Source organism: Dermacentor andersoni, chromosome 1 (assembly GCF_023375885.2).
Source record: "Dermacentor andersoni chromosome 1, qqDerAnde1_hic_scaffold, whole genome shotgun sequence".
In the NCBI taxonomy this organism is placed as follows: Eukaryota; Metazoa; Arthropoda; class Arachnida; order Ixodida; family Ixodidae; genus Dermacentor; species Dermacentor andersoni.
The window spans coordinates 406101028-406119313 of record NC_092814.1 but is presented as its reverse complement, the minus strand read 5'-3'; the positions used below and the strand labels follow the sequence as shown (position 1 = coordinate 406119313).

General features: G+C 47.8%; 1 protein-coding gene across 1 annotated transcript in view; it reads right to left on the bottom strand.

The window, feature by feature from the left end:
- LOC126518692 (cytochrome P450 3A24-like) overlaps positions 1 to 18286 on the bottom strand; it is a 145572-nt gene that overhangs the window by 45659 nt on the left and 81627 nt on the right. Inside the window, exon 3 of the mRNA XM_050168458.2 lies at positions 587 to 776. Coding sequence (XP_050024415.1) covers positions 587 to 776 — 190 coding nt within the window. The remainder of the gene's footprint in view (positions 1 to 586; positions 777 to 18286) is intronic.

The following is an 18286-nucleotide window of genomic DNA, read 5'->3' as shown; positions in this document are numbered from 1 at the left end:
AACAATTGTCTAAAGACGGTATAAAAAGATGTTGGCAGAAATTTTTATAAGGGTAACGGCCTGTTTGTTTTAATGCATAGCTGCTTGACTGCCTCGCTGATACTTCCATTCTGAAATACACTATCTTGCATGTACGTTGATTCCCATTTCACCAGTACAAAAGTTTGTTGTAGTTGTTGTGTATATTGCAGATGTACTACCTCAGACTCAAATTTCCATGCAAATCACAATCGGCCAGTGCGAACACATAACGTCCTATGGCGACGCTTGGTTTGCCAGCAACGGGCTGTATAACAGGGCAGGCGTGTCGAAGCTTCTATAGGAATCTTAACATTAAAGGGGTGAATGCGAACATGTGCAGCAACCGCTACACAAATTTCAAATTTCTCACTTCGCGAACACTGTGGCTACGGACATGTTCCGATAGGAATACATCATGTAGGTCAAATGACTTCTGTGCATTGCACCGCAGAATGATCCGATGCTAACGGGGAAATAAATTTTGATGTGGCTCAATGGATATGTATCTAGGAATGTTTCAAAGCCACAAAAAAGCATCAAGATTTTAGTTTAATGTTGAATGTACCTTTCAGTCCCACCAAACTAGTCTTGAACGTTTCTAATTCCAGTATCATCGGCATCCTGTCCCGGAAAATGTGGGCCTGCCGAACAAGACAGTGCTTGATCATGTCGAGGTCAGCCACCACAATATACGGCATTTCACCGACGTAGAAGCCGAAGAACTTCCCATACTTTTGAATCCATTTTGTTGTCACCTGCAGCAGAAAGCAGCAAGACATCCAACAATTGCTTTATTGATTTCATTGATTTATTTAAGACAATGAACAGACAATGAACAAGTAGAGCTGTGATAAGTCACAGTTCTACTTGAACGTCTATCAGAAAGAATGCCATTGTATCATGTTACATTCGTAGTGAATTCCCGGAAATGAGCAATCATTCACTCATCTGCATCTGCCTAATGACGGAGAATCTCGTATATCAAGTAACTTGCAGACACTTTCTACTTAACTGACACCCGTTTTTTGTGCGCGCAAGAAAGAAAACACAATTCTTGAAAAAAAATACGTTGCCTTCTTATGACGCTTTGATGCTTCGAGATAACACTTTTGTGCGCGTTTTCTTCCAATTAAAAAATTATTGAAGCGTGAGTAAACAATGCTGCAGTTGGAAGCAAGCAGTTTTGAAGACCAAACCGTATGCACAGAAAAAGCAGGCGACATCAACATTCGACGTGATGGGCCGTCGCTGACGCAATCAATGTTAAGTTGCAACATGCAGGCGACTTCGTAAAATGAAGCAGTGTCAGACTTCCACTGTTGGCCGACGGAACACAATCATGTACCAATGAAAAATGAAACATGAATAATATTGCACGCACTGCCATCTCGTCGTTTTCTTATTGTGCAAGATAGTATTATCTATCCTGTAAATATTTCAGGTCTTATTTTTCATAGTCTCATGTATAGCCGTGACAGCAGCTTTTATTGAGACCACAACGGGGCGGTTGAAAGGGCACTGACTTCAAGGCGACAAGACAAGGCAACTTTTCTGGGCTCCCAGAAACCAGTGACATGAGAAGTGCCGCTGACACACCGGCATCCACAGTGGCCAATATTGCCACTTGTCAACATCGCCTGAATATTATGTGCATGCGCTTGATGTTTGATGGCAATTTGGTACAGAGATTTAAATCAACTGAAACTTTATTTTTCCATTTTACACAAATAAATAAAGGGCATTGAGAAAAAAAAGGATTTATTGAAGGTCTTGAGTTTTGGACCTCCTTACAATAGCTTTAGCAAGTTAAATTACATGAAATTCGAATAGTTTTTCATACATATTTATTTTTTATTTTGTTTATGTATCACATACTGCGGTCGAAGGACCAAGCAGGGGGCGTTAAAAAAATAGTTGACAAATAAAATTCAAAATAACACAAAAAACGTAGTGAAACGGTAGAAGAAAATATCACACATAATTATAGTCAAAAGTCAGCTTTACAAAGCAACCGTGCAAAGCACAACCAGACAGATACACAAAATGAAAAAAAAAAAAACATAGTTCGTACTGTGTGGCCACAAAGAGAAAGGTACACAGCTCTCAAAGTCAGGATTATGCCAATCACAACATGCTTCCAACGGTAACGCATTCCATTCTTGAATGGTCCGAGGAAAAAACGAATATATGAAAAAATTTGTGCGCACAAAGTAAGGTTCAAGAGTATGAGCATTTGTGTGTCTAGCTTGCCTAGGAATATGGTGTGTTAAGTAAGTTTCAGGTTTAATGTTAAAGTTACCAAAATATAGTGAGTGGGGAAATTTCAGCCTAGCAATTGCTCTTCTGTGTTGTAAAACAGGGATGTTATTAATAGGCATAAGCGTTGAGGGAGAGTCATTTCTCTTTTAAGCAATAAATATAAACGGCCGCTGACGAACGCTCGCAATGCAATCATTGCGTCAACGCAAGGGTGTTCGCACAACATAAACGATTCGTCAAACAGTTATTTCGATTTGTTTGTCAAATGTATTTATTTGTCCTTTCTTTGCGTTACCCGCCGCGGTGGCTTAGCAGTGGCTTAGCATGAGGCCGTTGATCCGATTCCCGGCCGAGGTGGCGGCCTTTCCAAGATGATAATTATTTTCTTTATTTGCGTTTCTTGCGATAAGAAAAAAGAACCGAAGACAGCCAAAGTAACGAGTAGTGCTTAAGATATATTGGCGGCCTAAAGAAACAGGAAGATTTCTAAAGTAGTTCCTCTCTATGCAATGTCGCATGCCTTCCTTCAGATTAAAGCAAACACAACGCATGGTGTAGGCTGTGGCGCTTACCACCCGGCCGCTGGCACTAAGGTGGGGCACAGTCGTTTACCGGGCGAGCCATGTGACGCAGCGAGAGAACAACTGAATTCAACTGCGTCACTCCAAACAGTGTTTCCTAAAATACTAGTTTAAAAGGTTACAGCATATGTTAAGCTTTCAGCCTATATAACCTAGTTAGACCAAAGCACGTGTGTGCATGTATCGCCTGAGACCCCTGCACTAAGTGTAACGCTCTTGAACGAATCCAAAGTCAGGATGTTCGGTCTGTGTAAAACAAATTTTCGACCTTTCCACTTTGCTACTGAACTAATGGGATCTAATGACGTTCCGTTACTTGCAACGCGCAGAACAAAAAACTACAGTGGGAATTTCTTTCCCAACCGTCCAGCAATAAAATAGCGCTCCATCACTCAATGTATATAAATCCACTATAATGATGAGACCACTTCGCCACTATCATATTGAACCTTCAACCTCATATTGTGGCCCAAACTAACATATTTAAACTCTTCTCTGCGCGCAACATTGCTGACTTGAATTGCTTATGTGAATCGCTTCAACAGATATTTCGATCGGGACAATGAATTCCGACTTTTGTAATTTTCTGCGTTCGCATGCTTCCTGTATTGTCCTTTTTCATTTATTTTGGCCTCGCTTAATGGACCTCAAGTTCTCAGTGCGTATTAAATAAACAGTACTAAAACATTTACTCAGAAGCTCCTGTGGGAGTTGTCTAAGTATGCCTAAACATTGTACCAATTGCTCGCCACCACACAGCCCGGTGTAATCCATGTTGTGAAACTTGATACGACCACTATAAACGACAGCGCTGCGACGACACGAACTGATGCGGGCGGTGGCGCACGGTGAATTCATGATGCGATAAAACATATCCAGCTGGCGGAGCCAGACGTACAGATGATAATCACACCATTAGGAGAAGGTATCGCTCTTTAGCGTCTTACCCATCCGCGACAAACCGTTACGAACCATAATGAACCGTAGTCCGGTGCGGCTGTTTATGGCACAGCCATGCGGATCATATCTGGAAACCGATCTGCGATGCAGACAGAGAGTGATTACTGCTGATAGCTTCGCGCGCTCTATTCCTGCTGTTTCGCGTTGGAGACGCGCGGGCCCGTATCTTCAGAGCGATCTGCCAAAGTGGCAGGCTGCGGCGTGTGCGCAGAGCTTCGTGAGTACTGTGCACTCGCCGCTTCGCGATGGAGACGCGCGGGCCCATATCCTGATAGCGATCTGCGAAAGCGGCAGGATGCTGCGTGTACTGGGAGCTTCGTAAGCGCCGTGTCCTCGCAGCTTCGCGTTGCAGACGCGCGGGCGCATATTTTGACAGCAGTCTGTAGAAGCGGCAGGCTGCGGCGAGCGCTGAGAGCGCTGTGTTCTTGTCACTTCGCTTTGGATACGCGCGGGCCCGTATCTTGACAGCTAACTGCGAAAGCGGCAGGCTGTGGCGTGTGCTGAGAGCTTCGTCAGCGCCATGTGCTTGCCGCTTCGCGTTGGAGACGCGCGGGCCCATATCTCGATAGTGAACTGCGAAAGCGACGGGCTGCGGCGTGTGCCTAGAGCTTCGTGAAATCTGTGGTCTCACCGCTCCGCGTTTCAGACGTGCGCAACCATGCCTTGACAGCGATCTGCGAAAGCGGCAGGCTGTGGCGTGTGCTGACAGCTTCGTGAGCGCCGTGTTCTCGCCACGTCGCGTTGAAGATGCACGGGCCACATCTTGATAGCGATCAGCGAAAGCGGCTGGCTGCGGCGTGTGCTGAGAGCTTCGTGAGCGCTGTGTTCTCTCCGCTTCGCGTTGGAGTCGTGCGGGCCCATATTTTTACAGCGATCTGCCAAAGTGGCAAGCTGCGGCATTTGCTGAGAGCTTCGTGAGTACTGTGTTCTCGCCGCTTCGTGTTAGAGACGCGCGGACCCATATCCTAATAGTGATCTGCCAAAGCGGCAGGCTGCTGCGTGTACTGAGAGCTTCGTAAGCACCGTGTCCCCGCAGCTTCGCGTTGAAGACGCGCGTGCCCATATCAAGACAGTGAACTGTGAAAGCGCAGGCTGCGGCGTGTGCTGAAAGCTTCATAAGCGCCGTATTCTTGCCGCTTCGTGTTGGAATCAAGCAGGCCTACATCTTCACAACGAACTGCGAATGCGGCAGGCTGCGGCGTGTGCTCAGAGCTTCGTGAGTGCTGTGTCCTCTCCGCTACGCGTTGCAGACGCGCGATGGCCTACATCTTCACAACGAACTGCGAAAGTGGTTGGCTGCGGCGTGTGCTGAGAGCTTGGTGAACGCTGTGCTCTCGCCGCTCCGCGTTGCAGACGCGCGATGGCCTACATCTTCACAACGAACTGCGAATGCGGCAGGCTGCGGCGTGTGCTGAGAACTTCGTGAGTGCTGTGTCCTTTCCGCTTCGCGTTGGAGTCGCGCGGGCCCATATCTTGACAGCGAACTGCGAAAGTGGTTGGCTGCGGCGTGTGCTTAGAGTTTCGTGAACGCTGTGCTCTCGCCGCTCCGCGTTGGAGACACGCGGGCCCATATCTTGACAGCGATCTGGGAAAGCGGCAGAGTGCGGCGTGCGCTAAGAGCTTCGTGAACGCCGCATTTTCGCCACTTCGCGTTGGATACGCGGGGGCCCACACCTTGACGGAAAACTGCGAATGCGGGAGGCTGTGGGGTGTGCTGAGAGCTTCGTGGGCGCTGTGTTATCTCTACTTCGATTTGGATACGCGCGAGTCCGTATCTTGACAGCAAACTGCGAAAGTGGCAGGCTGCGGCGTTTGCTGAGAGCTTCGTGAGTGCTGTGGTCTCGCCACTTCGCGTTGGAGAAGCGCGGGCCCATATCTTGAGAGCGATCAGCGAAAGCGGCAGGCTGCGGCATGTGCTGAGAGCTTCGTGTGCGCCGTGTTCTTGCCGCTTCACGTTGGAGATGCGCGAGCCCATATCTTCACAGCGATTTGCCAAAGTGGCAAGCTGCGGCTTTTGCTTAGATCTTCGTGAGTACTGTGTTCTCACCGCTTCGCGTTGGAGAAGCGCGGGCCCATATCTTGATAGCGATTTGCCAAAGCGGCAGGCTTCTGCGTGTACTGAGAGCTTCGTAAGCGCCGTGTCCTCGCCGCTTCACGTTGGAGACGCGCGTGCCCATATCTTGACAACGAACTGCGAATGCGGCAGGCTGCGGCGTGTGCGGAGAGCTTCGTGAACGCTGTGGTCTAGCCGCACCACCTTGGAGACGCGCGATGGGCTACATCTTGACAGTGAACTGCGAAAGTAGTAGACCGTGGCGTGTGTTTAGAGTGTCGTGAACGCTGTACTCTCGCTGCTCCGCGTCGGAGACTCGCGGGCCCATATCTTGACAGCAATCTGGGAAAGCAGCAGACCGCGGCGTGCGCGTAGGGCCGATTTACGCTCAAACCGCCCATAGCCGCACGCCGCACCGCAAGCGAGCGGTCCACCAGTAATGGCCGATGCTACGTCACGAGAGGCAGTAGAGAACTTTCGCCTCCGTGCGGCGACCGCATAAACAAGGCGCTGGTTCGAAGCGAAGGGCGAGGCCTAGACCGCTAGGCTCGAGCGGCAGTTTGTGTATTGTGTGTTATATTGTGATCATTGCAAGAGCTATTCAGAACCTGCAAAGCTATTTGTTTAACGCAACAAGCAGCTGTACTCTTCCTGACAGTCCTCAGTACGTGCGGTCGCCAAAGTAAACAGACGGATATGTGTTGTGTTTACGCGAGGGTCGGAAGGAATGAAGCCCCGATGTCGTGTGTTTTAGGCGTGTGGACGCTTCATCGATACGAAGATTGTAAGTTTGTGCAGTGTTCAAAAGTGATGACACGACCTGTAGCGATGAGCTTTATTGTTGTGCTATCGCAGTCATTCGTAATGCGTTGTTTGTGTCTTGCTTCGTGTGAGCTATTTTGCGGACTGCGATGCGCATTGGTGACCGCGAACACGTACAGGACGTTGGAGTGCTAGGGTTCTTACTTTTACGAAGCGTCAGTGTACTGTGATGTGTACGTGCAATGTGTCGAAGTGGTGCTAGGCGTATAAGTGCTCGTTTCATGAAATATGCACATGTTCTGAAGTGAACCGTACATAAGCTTTGCGGGCGAGTTTTGGTTCCGGCCCTTTCTGCCTCGTTCACGTATCTCGTGTGTTTTTCATAAGTTATTTCTGTGCTATGAAGGTGTTTGTAATCAGTGAGGGCAATATAAGGAACAGCTTGAGAGAGACATGAGTACATGCGCGCTGTCGTGAAATGTGGGCGCGCTTATATGCACTGTTCTCAGGAACGCAAATTTCGGGCACTCTTCATTTTTGTCATGTGGACAATGGTGTGAACAGCAGAAATCCTGAGGCATATTTCTAAATTAAGCAAAGTATGCAGTCTTATACTGAGGGATGTGAGCGCCTTGCATGTGCAAGAAATGCAGTTGGCTTGTTTCTTGTTAGTATATGAGTACACACTGTTAGTTCCAACGCCAGTGGCACGGCATCATAAGCATATAATGTGTGAAAATTAGATACTTCCTTTTGATTCTTGACAATTTGCATTTTTTGATAAAAAAGCCATATGCATGTAACAAAGCATGAAGATGACAACACAACTGGTATGGTCAATATATGATTCGACGATTGTAGCAGCAGAACTTAAGGACCACGGACACAGAATCGACCACTAGACGAGGATGCAGCTGCACTGTCAACTGATCTCTGAATTGAAATTACCACTCTTATTTATTTCGTCGCCATATCTCTTATATGTCTGAGGCTGTCTTAAAACGGTGACTTCCTTTCTTGTCAAGGCGACTGACGGTGTGCTTACACATTGCGATCCTGTTTTACTTATCTCAAATGCCTGAAGAATTTCCGAGTTAGCCTATTGTTGTTCTTTTTCAGGACTTGAACTTCATGAAATTTGGGGGTGCACGTGCTTACTTAGCTACCTTGTCCCTTCTTGTTCATTTCGCAACGTTTGCCGTGCAAGGCCAGATTGCTGCCAAGCGTCCCTGAAAGTGATGATGCGTGCGCTTTTGTTCGATCATTAAGGCATCTTCCTGTTTTCTCTTTGTATTGTTTTCCACAGGACAGCGGGATGGCGTACACTACTCCTTTGACGCAATCGCAATACCTGCTTTGGTGCGTGATCTGGCATTGTGGTTCCTTTTTTTCCTGGTTTACTCGTGCGCACATACTTTTTCGCTTGTTTGGTGCTGAGCACACTGCTCGGATACCGTGCCTTTTACCAATCTTGATGAGATTGTGGGTCAGTCCATGCACATATGTAATTTTCGCAGAATTGTTTTTGGCATCCACAACTTCAGGTCCGCTTTTGCTTTCTTGTTTTCTTTCAATCTTCTCTACGAGGCCTTCAGCTATGCTGCATAGCATTGACACGGCATGTTTTTCCCTGCATTTTTCAGCCTACTTAACTGACGCTGAAAACTTTGTTCATTTTGATGCCGGCATGATTTCTTTATTGCTGAACTAAACGCTGCACTCACTATTGCCCTTTTTAAAGTCTTGATATGGCTTGACGTGAAGGGAAGAAATTGTTTCTGCGCTCTGGGCTCGTACTCCCAGTGTAGATATCCTGGTTGGAATTCTAGTAAAATGTCGACGATCTGCAAAGGACTTTGGTTCGGACGCTCATAAGGGAAGTTCAGCTCTGGGACGTTGATCGAAAGGACTCTAGTACGGTGTCCTGAAGTTGTTGGTAATCGGTTGCATTCTCTTTCAATAGATGAAGCGCCAATAGTGACGGCACACTAGGAAGGAACAAAGACAGGACAAGGCACAACTTGCAACTGTTTATTGAAGTCAGAGGTGGCTGATTATATAGCCATGGGGAGACGGGTTGAAAAAAGAGGAACACTGATTATGTGAATGCACACGTGGGAGAACCCTGAAGATATATATGAAGGGAATCACCTTTAATCTAAATCTAAAACTTATCTATGAACATGCTTTCATTTGTGTAATTATTCAGAGACGGGGTGCTGACACAGGCGTCCCCTCTTTTCTTAATCTGGTTGGCCTCCAGCAATTCATGTGCCACAGAATCTTTACTTTTAAACATGATTGTTGTATCATGAAGCCTTGCTTCACATACTCGTTTTTTCTCATTCCCGCAGGCCTTTCAATAAAGCGGCAAGTTTGAACCTTATCCATTTTCAATTAAAGCTTATGTTCCCGCAGGCATTCATTAATACATCGGCCAATTTGGCCGATATACTCTTTCCCCACACTTCAGTGGTATACGACCCCTACTTCACACTTCAAGGTGAGTAGGCGAATCTGTTTTCGTATTTCAGCCTGCAGTATCTTCATAATTCTTCTTGCTTGTCCTTGGGAAGGCGACAACATCCCGAGTAGATGCCAAACGTCTTCCACCGAAACATTCTTCTTGATGCAACATTAGGATAATAAGGCCCAGCAAGTGAAGAAGGCAATGTGAAGACATATTTTTCGTGAGTCAAGCAGATGCAGGAAACAAGTAGGAGCACTCAGAATGCTGAAAATGAATGTCAAAAAGGTGTTTAACGGGGCCAGTCGTTTCATTCTTCGAGGATAGTAGCAGCAGAACTTGAACACGGACACAGAAAGAACGACTAGATAAGGACGCAGCTGCACTGTGAACTGATTTCTTTTTGAAATTCCTTCTCATTTTTTTCATCGCCATATCTCTCATATATCTGAGGCTGTCTCAAAAAGGTGACTTCCTTCCTTGTCAAGGTCACTGACGGTGTGCTTACACATTACGCTTATGTTTTACTTATCTCAAATGCCTTAAGAATCTCCCTCGACTACATCGTTCCTTTTGAGGACTTGCATTTCATGAATTTAGGGGGTGCACATGCTTACTTGGCTACCTTGTCCCTTCTTGTTCATTTCGATTCGACTGCGATTGCGTGAAAGCAGTAGTGTACGCCATCCCGCTGTCCTGTGGAAAACAATACATAGGGCAAACAAGAAGATGCCCTAATGATCGAACAAGGGAGCACGCATAATCACTTTCAGGGACCCTTTGCAGCAATCTGGCCTTGCATAGCAGACGTTGCGAAATGAACAAGGGACAAGATAGCTAAGTAAGCACGTGCACGCCCAAATTTCATGAAGTGCAAGTCCTGAAACAGAGCAACAATAGGCTAACTCGGGAGATTCTTGAGGCATTTGAGATAAGCAAAACAGGAGCACAATGTGTAAGCACACCGTCTGTCGCCTTGACAAGAAAGGAAGTCACCGTTTTGAGACAGCCTCAGATAGATACGACAAGAGTTATGGTGACGAAATAAATAATAGTGGAAAACTCAATAAAGGAATCAGTTGACAGTGCAGCTGCGTACTCGTCTAGTCGTTCCTTCTGTGTTCATGTTCCTTAAGGTCTGCTGCTACCATCCTCGAAGAATGAACCTACTAGCCCAGTTAAACACCCTTTTTTCCATATATTATGTTCTGTTGGCTGGTGGAGCATGTAGTGTTTATGTAATTGTCGATACCATTATTTGAAGCTGTTAATATTGCATAGGGATGTGCGAATATTTGCAACTTTGCAGTTATGCACCGAATAGTGCCCTATTCGATTTGGTGGTCACTTTTTGTAATTGTGAATATTTTTTTCCTACCTTTCGGGCATTTCATGATGCCAACCGCACCCACATAAACATTAAATTGGAGAAAAACTATGGTGAATTTTCACCACGACAGGCATACTATAGCTATAAAACATGAGAACTTGCGTAGTAGAGCAGGGCAGGTCACTCAAGTAGCCACAATTTACAGGCTCTACAGTGGTCATTTGCATCCTCTGAAGAACCCTGTGCATGCGAATAAAGTACTTGTTTGCTCGTAATGCTCAATTTGTGTTTGTCAAATACAATACTTAATAAGGTACTATATGTTAGAAACTTTCTAACTTCAAAAATACTGGGATGTAAACATCAGTGTGTATTAAGTATGGTAATGGCTATTCGCTTGTAGAAAAGTATTCGATTCAATTCGCTTTTGGTACTATTCTATCCTGTCCCAAAAATCTCTGTTTGCTCACCTCTAATATTGCATGTTTTTTGTGCTTTCACATGTGCATGGCAAACAAGACACATAAATATGCACTCCGAGCATATTACATATAATTAAAGAAAATTTCCCAGTGGGCTTGTTGGTTCGTCATAACACTGTTGCGCAAAGTTACGAAGGGACAGGACTTAAGAAAAACAATGCAGTGCACCCGAGTGCAACTTAACAACTGTTTCCATTTTTAGGAAAATTAGACCTTCATATAACCTACTTGCATGTGCAGGGATGCTCTTCCCAGTCGACCCATGCCATCTATTGTCAGTCATTAAGCACTCTCTTTGCTGAGTGATATAGATGGCACATGAGGTCATCTTGATTTGTACGCTTCCATGACTTCTTTTTCTTTAGTTTCTACATTTTAGCAAGATCAGATCCCCATCCTATGAAAGATATGGCATGAAGCGCAATATATGGCAAGGTCTCTGGGTGGTTGTATCAGAATACAGTTGTGTCGATGTTCGCACAGTCAATCATTTACGCACCTGTCTGTTTGACCCACACAATCAGCCCCGTGTGTCAAAGGTGTATTGTAGACCACGTCTATTGTGCATTCAATCAATCCTTTAACGTGGTTTATAGAGCATGCATTCACGGTATTCCTATCGCTGGTTTCCCTTTAGCTTTTGTCGTGCTGTGAGGACCACTCTTTCGCTCATTTAACCAAGCGAACGAGTTCAGCAAATGATGAGAGCGAACGCAGCATGCAGTGAGAGATAAAAAAAAAAGTGCCAAGTGAGAAGAGGCACGAGGAGGAAAGCGGAGAGGAAGGTGCAGCAGAACCATGAGGCAGTAAGCAGAGGAGTGTATGTCGAAAGCGTGCGAATAAAAGCGAAGTGCAGTGAAGGTAGCTAGGAGATGGTGCCAGAGTAGCACGCAATGTCTGGGAGGTTTGTTGGCGGTGGCTTTTGTGAATCACGTCCACACGTCACCCATGCGCTGGCTCACGTGATCTCCAGATTAGCAAGGCTGTGGCGCCACACTTCGCTCTGTTTGCAACATGCCACACGAGACTGATTGTCCACATCAGTGAAATGACAGCACGTATAGAGCTGCACTGAAATTTCGTATTAGGGAGTATCGTAATCGTCTGTGAATTTTTTCGGTCAGTTGCATGTGCTCTGAAGTAATAAACATTGCAGAAGCATCGCTGGTCGCTTATCCTCTTATGCATCTCAGTATAGGTATTGTATCAAAGCAGATTTCCTGCTTTGTACACGTTTGTTTCCAGAGCTGTCTCTGCACATTTTACGCTTCATGAAGAGGGGAGGCTAGAGAACAGCTTAGAACTTGTATCACTGCAGACACCGAGCAGACGGCACAGCACGATGATCACATCTTGAGGGGCATTCAGCCTTCCCATTAACTAAGGAGCCCAGCAGCTTCTCCGGTGCTGCAAGGAACTACTGAGATGGAGTAGCGCTCACAGAACACATTGTATTGCAATTATTTATTTTGTGCTAGGTGTCATCTGCTGCAATGTAAGCTATGCAAATGCTCCTTATGCAATTTTTTGCACGTGTGACGACACAGCAAAGCACCTTCTCTGCCACTGCCAAACTGTCGCATATCTGTACACGTGCACATGTGTGATAGCGTTTCCCTTTCTGCCACGCGGGCCATGTTGCAATCGCATCACCCTCGCCCACTATATGTGTATAATCGCTGGCCGCCAAGCTGTGGTGTGCTTTTTGTCCTTATATTTCTTGGCTGTCATTCTGTCACATTAGGTTGCTGCCATGCAATAAAACATGTTTCAAGTTCAGTCTGCCTCTTCGTTCACGGAAGCCCTGGAACACGACACCAACCTTTCACGCTAACAATGTGTTCTGTGAGCTTTACTCCATCTCACTAGTTCCTTGCAGCACTGGAGAAGCTGCTGGGCTCCTCAGCGAATAGGAAGGCTGAATGCCCCTCAAGATGTGTTCATCGCGCTGCACCGTCTGCTCGGTGTCTGCTTTCCATCCTGTCAGTACATGCTCCATGGTTGGAAGATTGACGCAAAAAATGTTTCGATGCCATAACATTGTTTACGTGCATATTGTAACGATGTTAGTAAAACAAGGATATTTATTAAAGGCGAACTTGTGCCCACAAGTAAAGGTAACTGCGGTCGTGAAGAAATCCGCGGCAGTCGCGTTCCCAGACTGGGCTCGAACCGTCTTCCTCTTCTCCTCGCGTGACACCTCGTGCGCGTGGCGCATGCGAGCCGGGTCCAACTGGCTGCCCGTGCCGCGAAGATCGCTGCCTGTTGTAACTGAACAACACCACTGTACGGCGTGCACAGTGCCCAATGCAAAGGGCGCGCAACTTGAATGTCACCAAGTTTGTCGTGGCATTATCCCCCTCCTTACCGCATCGGCCCGATGCGTGAGAGGAAGTAGGGGTTCCTGTGGGATCTCACTTTTTTTTTTTTGTTCATGACCTCTCCTGGTAGGGTTTCATGCGGACAACATGGACAACTTCCGTGGAGTTGCGCCGTCTTGGGCTCTCGTGTCCAGCGGATTTCACTTCGTAAGTGACGTCACTTATGCGACGAAGTATTTCGTAAGGGCCGAAGTATCGGCACAGAAGCTTTTCAGACAGTCCACGGCGTCGCACTGGGGTCCATATCCACACCTTGTCACCGGGCTGGTAATGAGCTTCACTACGGCGCTGGTTGTACCGGCTGGAGTCGATGCGTTGTTGGCGGCGTATTCGGTACCTTGCCATCTGTCATGCCTCCTCGGCTCGTTGCAAGAAATCATCTAGGTCAGATGAGTTATGGTTTTCGTCATCTAACGGCAACATAGCATCCAAAGTTGTGGTCACTGCTCGGCCGAATACAAGCTCAAACGGGGTGACTCGTGTTGTTTCCTGAACGGCCGTATTATATGCGAAGGTGATGTATGGCAAAATTTCGTCCCACAGCCTATGTTCAACGTCGACATACATGGAAAGCATGTCGGTCAGTGTTCTGTTGAGGCGTTCAGTTAAACCGTTTGTCTGAGGGTGGTACGCTGTAGTTTTCCGATGATCAGTATGTGTCATTTGCAACAAGCATTTCATTAAGTCCGCAGTAAAGGCCGTTCCACGATCGGTAATAACAACTGTGGGAGCGCCATGCCTGAGCACGATATTATGGACAAAGAATTTTGCAACTTCGACAGCCGTTGCATTGTACAGGGAATCAGTTTCTGCGTAACGGGTCAGATAGTCCGTGGCCACAACTATCCACTTTTTGCCTAAAGATGACGTTGGGAAGGGTCCAAGGAGGTCCATACCGACTTGTTGGAATGGGGCTTTTGGTGGCTCTATTGGCTGGAGGAGGCCGGCCGGTTTTACGGATGGAGTCTTGCGCCTTTGACACTCGCGACAAGTCTTGACGTAGTGCTGCACTGATGCTAATAACTTGGGCCAGTAGTATTTCAGACGAATCCTGGCGACTGTACGGCTCACGCCCATGTGTCCAGACGTCGGCTCATCGTGACATGCATGCAAAATTTCTTCTCGCATAGATGTGGGTACGACAAGTAAAAACTTTGTCTCGCTGTTCTCGAAGTTTCTCTTGTAGAGGACACTTCCTCGCAGACAGAACGAGGATAGCCCCCTAGAGAAAATACGCGGGAGTTGAACGTCGAGTCCCTCCAGGCGCTGTATAAGTGGAAGCAATTCCGGGTCATCTCGTTGTTGTTGAGCAATTTGTGACGCGTCAACAATACCAAGGAACGGGAAATCCTCTTCTTCTGACACAGTTGTCTCGACGGGTGCGCGGGACAAGCAGTCGGCATCGCTGTGTTTCCTCCCGGATCGGTATACGACAGTAATGTCATACTCTTGAAGCCTAAGGCTCCATCTTGCTAGTCGTCCGGATGGATCCTTGAGATTTGCCAGCCAGCAAAGCGAATGGTGATCGCTGACTGCTCTGAATGGTCTACCATAGAGGTACGGCCGAAATTTACATATTGCCCAAATGACTGCAAGGCACTCTTTCTCGGTTGCGGAGTAGTTTGCCTCTGCTTTTGAGAGCTTGCGGCTGGCATAAGCAATTACTTTCTCCTGGCCGTTATTCCACTGCACCAGTATGGCACCGAGGCCGACGTTACTCGCATCGGTATGAACTTCAGTGTCGGCTGTCTCATCAAAATGGGCAAGGATTGGAGAAGCTTGCAGGCGTTTCCTTAACTCGTCAAAGGCGTCTTGTTGTTCGCTTTTCCACATGAAAGGTTGATCTTCTTTTGTCAGTATTGTAAGGGGCTCAGCAATGTTTGAAAAGTTTTCCACAAATCTTCTGTAGTATGCGCATAAACCCAAGAAACGTCGCACTGACTTTTTGTCTGTGGGTGTCGGGAACCTCGCAACAGCTGCTGTCTTTTCGGGATCCGGCCGAACGCCTTCAGCACTGATGACGTGTCCGAGAAACCGAAGTTCATCGAAGCCGAATTGACATTTCTCCGGCTTAATTGTCAAGTCTGCTGCGCGAATAGCTTCTAATACTAGTCGCAGGCGCTCTAGATGTTGGTCAAATGTGGTGGAAAATACGACCACATCATCCAAATACACTAAGCATGACTGCCACTTCAATCCTGCAAGCACAGAGTCCATCATTCGCTGGAACGTTGCGGGCGCGGAACAGAGGCCGAATGGAAGTGCTTTAAATTCGTAGAGGCCATCAGGGGTTACGAATGCTGTCTTTTCACGGTCCCGTTCATCCACCTCTATTTGCCAATATCCACTCTTGAGATCCAGGGAGGAGAAAAACTTTGCACATCGGAGCCGATCTAACGTATCGTCGATACGCGGAAGGGGGTACACATCCCGCTTGGTTACGCTGTTCAGTTTACGGTAGTCGACGCAGAATCGAAGTGTGTTATCTTTTTTCTTAACGAGCACTACCGGAGACGCCCATGGACTGCTGGAAGGCTGAATAACGTCATCTGAAAGCATCTCCTCTACTTGCTTCTTGATGATCTCCCTTTCTTTTGGTGAAACTCGATACGGGTGTTGGCATACCGGTCTTGCGGCGTCCTCTGTTATGATTCTGTGCTTCGCAACAGACGTGCGCCGTACCTTCGAGGACGTAGAGAAGCAGTCAGAAAAATCCTTTATCAGGGCATATATTTGTTTCTTTTGGGCTTCCGGGAGTCTCGGGTTGACGGTAATTGATCTGTCGACACTGCGGGTTCCTGGCAGGGCAGTTGACGTAGTTAGGCTGCATAATTCGGTCGCTTCACAGAACTCGTGGAAATAGGCAATAGCTGTTCCTTGTGCGATGTGTTGGAATTCATTACCGAAATTTGTAAGTGCGACATTTGCACGGCCATCGCTTAACTGAACAAGGCCCCGAGCCACGCAAATACCTTTGTTGAAAAGGAGCTCTATGTTTCCATCCGCTATGCCTTCGCGGTCGGAAAATCTTTCGTTCTCCACAAGAACCATTATACTGCAGCGTGGCGGCACAGTTACGTCATCGTCAACGACGCGCAGTGCAGCGAGACGTCGCTCCTCCGATTCTTCCACAGGTATAGCTTGTTTTGTCGAGAAAGATACACTGGACCTACGTAGGTTAATTATGGCGCCGTTAGCTTGTAGAAAATCCATTCCCAATATAAGTTCCCGTGAACATTCTGGCAGTACAATAAAGTCAGAAACGTAAGTGAAGCCTTTTATCGTAAGTCTTGCGGTGCATCGGCCAAGGGGCGTAATAAGATGACCACCTGCCGTGCGTATCTGCGGACCAGTCCACTTCGTCACAACTTTTTTAAGGTGCTTCGCCATCTTGAAGCTGACTACCGAATAATCAGCGCCGGTGTCGACTAAGGCTTTCAGCTCGCATCCGTCTATTATCAACCGCAATTCTGACGTAATCGTTTCGTTCCTGCACCTGTAGACTGGAATTGTCTCGTCACCGCACTGGAATCGCGTTGGAGGATCTTCGTAACTCTGGTTATCAGCGGCCTCACCTCCACAGGTCGCTTGCTTCAGTTTTCCTGGTGTGGGCTTGGTGAACGACGCCTAGGCAATCTTGGAGACGCGCGTGGGCTAGGCGATCGGTAGCGCATGGGCGACGGTGATCGTGGTTGACGTTGGCGAGGAGTAACGGGGCTTTGGCGCGTCGACAAGTATTCTTCGATCTCCGCTGGCCGTTCACCGTTTCGGGGGCATGGTGCGCTTAAGGGAAAACCCCTTAACCCAACTTGACGGTACGGGCAGAACCTATACAGGTGACCCGCTTCTCCGCTGTGGAAACACAGAGGCCTGCGCTCGTGGTCACGCCAGACGTCACTTTTCCGGGGCCTTTGTTCCACAAAACGAGGTGCACTGCGTGCCAAAGGCTGATAGGCAGCCGGTGGTTCAAGTAGACGAGGTTCACTGCGTACTGTAGGCGGGTAGGGAACGGTCGTCGCAAATGCTCCACTACTGTGTACCGCGGGTTGCCTGAGTACGTCGGCGTACGTTGGGATGCGCCGCGTCGGCTGTGGCTCACGCTCTGGATCCCGTATGACGTTCCTGAGTTCGTCCCGGACAACATCGATGATAGATAGTGCAGCTGGAGCCTGAGGTATCTGCAACTTGTTGAGCTCTTCCCTGATCACTGACCGGACAAGCTCCCGCAGGGCTCCCAGGTCGTTTGGCAGGCCTCCAGGGAGGACATGGACAGGTGCGCAGCTTGCCTCACGGTTGTATTGCCGAGCCCGCTGTTCCAGCGTCTTTTCGATGGTCGTTGCTTCACATCTGAACTCGGCGACCGTGCGCGGTGGGTTGCGGACGAGGACTGCGAAGAGTTCCTGCTTTACTCCACGCATGAGATGGCGCAGCTTCTTATCTTCACTCATGGTGGGATCAGCACGCTTGAACAGGCGGGACATGTCCTCGATGTACATCGCCACGTTCTCGTTTGTGAGCTGGTTCCTGGTTTGAAGTGCGATTTCAGCCTTTTCTTTACGATCCGTGCTGGCGTACGTCGCTAGCAGTTGTCGTCGAAATTCCTCCCAAGAGGTCAAGGAGGGTTCGTGGTTTTCATACCACGTTTTTGCGAAGTCTTCCAAAGCGAAATATACGTTACGGAGCTTCTGTCTCTCACTCCATTCATTAAAGCTCGCCACTCTCTCGAACAGTTCCAACCAATCTTCCACGTCTTCGAACGAGTCACCATGGAATGTTGGCGGCTTGCGAGGTTGGCTTACGACTAGCTGTGCCGGTGTTACCTGGGTAGTCATTGTGGCGTGGTCCGTTGTGGGAGTTTCTCTTGGCAAGAAGAGAAGAGGGCCGAATTCGGGAGAGTCACCTCGAAGACGGCGGCTGGTCCGCTGGTGTACAGGTGTCAGTTCCACGGGGTGGACTCGCGGGTTGTCGGGGCTACGCTGACTTTCGTTCG